Raw genomic sequence first — 7,604 nt, 5'->3', positions numbered from 1 at the left:
CCCTCCTCCAGAGTATGAGAGAGGGCCTCTTTTGAAACAGAGGTCTTGTGACCTGCAATCAGACAAGGTAGTCAGATAATTTCTTTGTGACCAAAAGTGGGCAAAGATTGGATTATATTTTTAGTTTCTAAGGTTTTCTTTGGGGAGAAAAAGAAGCAGGTGAAAAGAGGGAAGGCAAAGATCACAGAGAGAGATTCGGTTTTCTGAGGCCTCAAGAACCACAACATTGGAACATAACTATGGAGTTATGAACCAGAAACCCTAGACAAAAAATCAATATGGTAATCACATTACTCCCTCCCTTTTTGCTTCATCTTTCGGTGAAAGCACAGCGACAGTGACCACAGAGTCTCCCCTTTACCATATGCATGGGAAGGAATCGACTATCAAAAGACACCTCTTGACCCCCTTTGAGGAGCCTTGAACCTCCCCAAGGCCCTCTTCAGAGCTCCAGTCACATCCTTGTTTCTAAGGCTGTAGATGAGGGGGTTCAGCATGGGTGTGAGAATGGTGTAAAACACAGAGAGGACTTTGTCCTGGGCAGGAGTGTGGTAGGAGTGTGGCAGCATGTAGGTGTACATGGCAGCCCCATAGAACAAGGACACCACAGTCACATGGGATGAACAAGTGGCAAAGGCCTTCTTCCTGCCCTCCACTGAGCTCATGCGGTGAACTGTGGTCAGGATTCGGGCATAGGAAGCAAGGACTACAGAGAAAGGAATCAGCAGCATCAAAACACAGCACACGTACATCACTGTCTCGTAGAGGGCTGTGTCTGCACATGCCAACTTCAGGACTGCCGGAGCCTCACAGAAGAAGTGGTTGATCTCCCGGGAATTGCAGAAGGGAAAGCTCATGGTGATGGGAGTTAGGAGGAAGCCATCCAAAGAGCCCCCAAACCAGGAACCTGCTATAATCATCCAACAGACCCGGCGGCTCATGAGGACAGGGTATCTCAGAGGGTTGCAGATGGCCACATAGCGGTCATAGGCCATGAGGCCCAACAGGAAGAATTCAGCTCCCACAAGGGTAAGGTAGAGGAAGTGTTGAGCTGTGCACCCTACAAAGGAAATGGTCCTTTGATCCAGCAGGTAATCAACCAGCATCTTAGGCACAATAGTGGAAATGTACATCATGTCCATTAAGGAAAGGTGGCTGAGGAGGAAGTACATGGGTGTGTGAAGGCGCAAATCTGTTTGGATCAGGAAGATCATAACCCCATTGGCCATCAGTGCGGTGACGAAGATGGTAGAGATGATGGCAAAAAGAAGACCTGAGGTTTCCTTTCTGTCGAACAGCCCCATGAAAGTGAAGTCTGTAGAGGATGTGTTGTACTCTTCCATTGATCCCACAATTGTGCTGATATAAGGTAATATCTTCTGAATAAGATGACAGCATTCCCAGGGCAGTAAAATAACAACACTCGAATTAATTATTAGGTAGCAAACTTTTAAAACTGGGAAGAAAACATTTAAAACATAGTATTCTTGGCACACTGGGACTGATACCTAGCATTTAATCAATTCCAGAAGGTTTTTAAATAAAATTGGTCATTATTAATCAATAATTGCTTAAATACATTGGAGAAGATGATGTCAGCAGATGATACTATATTAAAATGACATACATAACAATGCCTCAGGGTGCATACCATGCTACACAGCAGTTAAAAATACCATGGTCTGGTGTGTGTGTGTGTGTGTGTTTGTGTGTGTGTATGTTACCTTAGATGCATTTAAATTTGTATTATTATTTAATGTGTCTTTGTGTGGTCGGCATCACCACCATTTTAAAAACATTTTTGCTGGCTGTGAGTAGCTCATATCTTCCATTTAGCTACAAGTATGGGTTATCTGCCGTTTGGATCACAAGTCACTGTCTTCGTCGGGAGAGTATACTTGGTGTTAGTCTATCCATGTCCCAGACAAATTATAAGGGATGAAATAAAAAGGGCAACAGAAACTCAGTGGAAACTACTCTTGCAAGTTTAGACATAAGAATTATTCTCAATACAAGAGGCATTCAGTGTTACTGAATTTTATTTATTTTCAATTTTAGGATGATGAGGAATTAGCATTAGAATTATGATTACCATGACTGTTAGAAACTAGTATTGGCAATTAATATTCAGAGGAAATACCACAGGGACATAAACCTTGAACTATAACTCGCTGATTATTTTTAGAAATTATAATTTTTCATAGTTCTTGATAATTGAGAAAAACTGAGTGTGTATTATATAATTTCACGTTACAATGAAGAAACAAATATCCACAACAAACTTCATGAAAGTAAAGAATAATTTTTCACGTGTTTTAAGGCTAAACGTGTTCCAAGACAGACATTTTACCAACATATTTGGGAGTAAAATTGATCAAACTAGTCTAATGCTCCTCCAAATATTCTAAAAACATTAGCGTTTGAGTCCATTGCCCATAAAACGAAGTTACTATTGAGAATAATGATGATGACATTATGGAGTTTACTTTTGCCAAGTGTCAGGCTAAGAAGTGCTTTGTTTCTATTGACTCCCTGATATTCACGATAGAACTAAGAAGTGAGGAGCTGTAAAAGCCCCGTTCACCAGCGACAGCATCGAGGGTGATGTGTTGTGGTCACAGGGTCTGTTCGTGCGAGAAGTGTCTGGACTAGAGAGTCTCGATTCATTATATGTTCATACACATCCATTGTGTATATGGGAGGCTTTGTATGGGAACAGCAGCTGGACAGTTCCTGTAATTAGCAAATAAAATGTACCAACCATGGGAACCTGCTAAATTGTTAACACTGTGTGATGATTAATGTGACTACTGAAAATCAGTCATACTTGAGAGTAGATCACATAAATTATTAGAATCAGGATTGCTGTTTTATGGGTGTAAACTATGTACACAGATATACACACATATATAAAAATGTACACACATCATATGTATATTATATATATTATGTATAGGTATATTTTGCCAATTCAGAATCTTTGGTGTCAGGTTTTATACATTTTTCTGATACTATGTACAATGTCAGCATTATTTACAACCTCCCTCATTTTACTTTTACTTTTTTTAGGTTTCATTAATGGAGCCTATTAAAATGTATTTCTAAAGGGAAACTGATCTCCAGTTTATGTTGTAGCCTAAATATTAGCAGTATTTCAGCTACTTCCACACTTCCTGCATTTTGGGTTTGACTTTTATTATGTGATAAGACAGCAGAAATAGAGGGAAAATCGTGCTGCTTCGCAAAGTCAAATAGCGGCCTCTGCTCTCTGTTCACGCTCATTCCCATGTTACACACACACGTATATGTAATAGTGGTCTCTGCTCTCTGTTCACGCTCACTCCCATGTTACACACACATGTATATGTAATAGTGGTCTCTGCTCTCTGTTCACGCTCACTCCCATGTTACACACACATGTATATGTAATAGTGGTCTCTGCTCTCTGTTCACGCTCACTCCCATGTTACACACACACGTATATGTAATAGTGGTCTCTGCTCTCTGTTCACGCTCACTCCCATGTTACACACACATGTATATGTAATAGTGGTCTCTGCTCTCTGTTCATGCTCACTCCCATGTTACACATACACACGTATATGTAATAGCAGCCTCTGCTCTCTGTTCATGCTCACTCCCATGTTACACACACACACACACACGTATATGTAATAGTGGTCTCTGCTCTCTGTTCACGCTCACTCCCATGTTACACACACACACGTATATGTAATAGTGGTCTCTGCTCTCTGTTCACACTCACTCCCATTTTATACACACACACATATATGTAATAGCACAGGGAAATACATATTGAGCTGCAACTCACCGATTATTTTTGGAAATTGGAATTTTTCCATAGTTCTGGTAATTAAGAAAAACTGAGTGTTTTACACAATTTCAGGTTACAATAAAATCCACAGCAAACTTCAAGAACATAAAGGATTATCTTTTATCCATTATATATATATAAGTATATATATTTATAATCTCCTCCTATAGATTTAAATATGTATGTATGTAATTCTTCAGTGGTTCTAGCTTTTTCTATGGCCAGCTAGCCCTGTAGACCTAGCAATACAAAGGGAAATTCTAAAGTCGACTCCATTTTGCAGCCAACTGGCCTTACTTTTCCAATCTGCCAACAAAAGGTCTAATTTATCAGAGAACAAGTCCTCCTCAAAGTACATTATGATTTTAAGTAAAAGGTTTTGTTAAATTCATTATCTGCTCTCTCACTGGAGTGAGCACAGTAACTATACTTGTTGAATTTTTCCTGGGCGTAGATCACACAGCTTTGCTATGATTTAGTACACGTAAAAATAATCAGAAAATGTTTGAAATGATTCTGTGACTTTACACAGGCATTTGTTTCTGAAATGATGAAGGCAACATACAGTAAAACAAAATTTAGAATTAAATGAATTTAGTTCTTCCTCTGGTCATGACATTAATTAATTCTGTGACCTTGGATTCTCTTCCTAAACACCCTGAGCCTTGGTATCTGCTTATATTAATTGAGATAATGAAACATTCAGGGTTACTTTAAGAATCAAATAAGAAATTTATAGTTACAGGTAAAGATATTTTATGCAATACAAAGTATAAGATATCTGCAAATTATTTCAAAATTATTGGTAAATGGGTGCGAATTCTCAATCTCTCATTTAAGCAATATACATATTCAACTAAAATCCATGAATTTAAATTGCAAATACCTCCTGATCTTCAGAAAAGGTCTGTAAACACACGCGTTCCCAGTGAAGTTGCATCAGCAGTTAAAGTCTATCTTTTCCCCCAGATATCCTTTGACTTGAAAGAAATGTTACTTAGTAGAAATTCTCAGAAAAAGGTGTGCATCGCAATTCAGCTTGCAGAAAATCTAAACTCCTTTGAAGAGCAGGAGTATGCTTGGCCTGCAAATTTTGAGAAAATTAGAAAAAAAATGTTAATGGATAAAATAGACATAATTTTATTGGATAAAATTTTATTTTAGGCTTACTTACACTATTTTTTATTGCATAATACCATACACCAAGAGATAAATCAACACATTTATGTTGTCCTGACATTTGTAAATATTCTCTACTCTTTTATAAAGGGTACATGTTCGTTGAGTAGGGATGGTTGCAAATATTTTCCTCCCACATCACTACAATTGGAACATAGGACACAACGCTTGCCCAGGACTGTGATGATCACCCAGCCCATCCTTTAAATCAAGTGACAAGATAATCCCTAAGTTGTAAGCTGCAGCCTTTGCCTGCTTCCATATGACCACTGGTGAAGTTTTTGCCAAAGAAAAGAGCATGCTCCATGCTCCTTCAATGCAGCAGCCTGTTGTTAGGAAGCTCTGCCATAGCTTAGATTAAAGCTGCTTCATGCAGTTTCCTTCCTTGCCCTCTGAATCTGCTTGGAACCAGTTTTCTCTCTTGGCAACATTCAACGTTTCATAATGTGAATATGACTACAAAGTTATCTTTCCTCTTTCTCTATACCAGTCACACTTCTCCAGTTATTTTACACATTCATGTATGAATTTTCCAAAGTGCTCAACTTCCAGGTATTTACCTGGGATAGCTTTTGCAAGGCCTATTTTAGAATATAATACCTCAATTTCAACAGATTACTCTAGGTGCGGTTTTTCCTGTACAGAATACACTGGCAACATTACTTTTCTGTTGTTATCCCAGACACATTGACTCATTATATACACACTCAAACTTACAGTTATCTTTTCACATGAGAAGTTCTCAAGATAGGTCAATACAGCGTTGTGCAATTTTGAGACTAAATACAAAAATGTATGTTCCTAATTTTTCTCTGTGTTCCTAAATTCTATTTAGTATCTCAAAAAGTTGGAATCATTAAGAATGAACTCATATTGAAAGAATAATCATACAATTATTAGATAATAAAGCACTAATGTACTCTGACAATTTTAGAGTAAGTTAGAACCACATTCCTCAACCCACACACACCTCCTGACAAGACCTGGAAAGAGACTTCACACTAGAAACCCTCAACTAGAGAGACCTGTTATTCCTGATGAGAGTTTATGTCATGCCTTGGTGTGGTGGACACTAAAAAATTGCTTGTGAATCACTGGCAAAGTGGACCTGAGAAATCCAGGTGTCTGCACGTTCTTTGAAATCATTGTGGAAGAAAGGATTTTTAAAATGCTTGCACGTTTGACAGTCAGGCAACGAGTCTATGTTTGAGATGAGAATGCCTGTAGGAGTCTGCCTTACGTCAGCTCTGTGTCTTTCATGCAAGCACCTTCAACTCTCCAATGATCAGTGTTCTCGTCTGTAAAAGGAAGGCACGAAGACAAAGACAATGCACCACTCAGAGATTCAGGGAGCCTGGTTCATAGTCTGTACTTTAGAAACTAAGAGTAAGTACAGGTTTTTCCTTTAGGGCTTCGTGCCTTTCAAACAGTATTGTCCTTATCCTATCTAATTCATAAGACTAAGGTTTGCTTAAATTATCTTTTAAAAAACAAGCAGCAACCATTTAAGAAAAGATTCTTTGGACTGTTACACTCAATAGCATCCTTACACCTGAGATTTACAATACTCACTCCATGTAATTCCCACAGAAAATCAAACGGGCAATTTTCTCCTCAATGCACTTGCATTTGGCATGGAGGGAATGGGACAGTCATTCCTCATTATACGTGTACCTGAGATTTCCAGCCCAGGAGTTGCAGACAACTCTGCCTCAACTTTCTTAGATTCAGTTTACGTAAATCTTGTTTATGTCATATAAAGAACATAAATTCAGTCACACCACAATGAAATGTTCTGGAAACCCACTCATTTGCATATGCACCAAATATTTAAAGTTCTACTATGAGGAGGAGTCAGTCTAGGTGCTCATCAGCATTTGGTTTGTCGCCTGTGAAATTCCTGCATAATTCCAAAGGACCTGGATTTTCATTAAGGGAACAGGAAAAGTGGAACAAACAAAGAGTGAGTCTAAGTAGACTAGAAACTCCTAGATGATCCATGTTAATTGCCTGATTCTACTCAAGGATTTTGCATCATTTAGACAAAACCTTAACTATTAAATCCAATTATTTAATTTTCAAAGAGCTTCATAAAATAATGTATTCATGTGTTCTATATGATCTCACATTTCTCATATCTCCTCTCATCCACGTAATCTGAATGCCACCCACTCAAAACAGCATGTGACACATATCACTAAGTAGGAATCAAGGAATAGAATACACATAATTTTCATAAAAATTGTCCACATATCTAATTTTATCCCAAACTGTATTCCATCAAAAGATGATTATCTGTCACTCACAGAGAACTGAATCTCTCAGAATAGCCAGAAGGTTATGTATAATTTAGTAAATCAAAAACTTACTGGTAAACTACAAGAACTTTATGTAACTAAACAAGCGATGAAGAACTAAGACTTTTTAGCAGGTTGAAGGTGGTATTTTGCTAGAAGGAAAAATGATCAGATTTAGTAGACTTAAATTATCATCTAGCTTATACCGAGAAGAAAACACACAAAGCAATTCACAGGCATTGGTATCCACAACAGGAAAACCTTCACACCTAGGCCATCGGGATGCCCACGTG

The 7,604-nt window shown here is 38.2% G+C and overlaps 1 protein-coding gene across 1 annotated transcript; it reads right to left on the bottom strand.

Annotated features, from left to right (window-relative positions):
• Positions 1-386: 386 nt before the first annotated feature.
• On the bottom strand, positions 387-1,490 carry LOC112607810 (olfactory receptor 2T1). Its single transcript, XM_025358969.1, has one exon. The coding sequence runs from the start codon at positions 1,341-1,343 to the stop codon at positions 387-389; it is 957 nt and encodes a 318-aa protein (XP_025214754.1). The 5' UTR covers positions 1,344-1,490.
• Between the last annotated feature and the right edge of the window lie 6,114 nt (positions 1,491-7,604).

This window comes from Theropithecus gelada, chromosome 1 (genome assembly GCF_003255815.1).
Source record: "Theropithecus gelada isolate Dixy chromosome 1, Tgel_1.0, whole genome shotgun sequence".
Taxonomy (NCBI): Eukaryota; Metazoa; Chordata; class Mammalia; order Primates; family Cercopithecidae; genus Theropithecus; species Theropithecus gelada.
The sequence above is the reverse complement of the archived record's forward strand: the minus strand, read 5'-3'. Positions and strand labels throughout refer to the sequence as shown.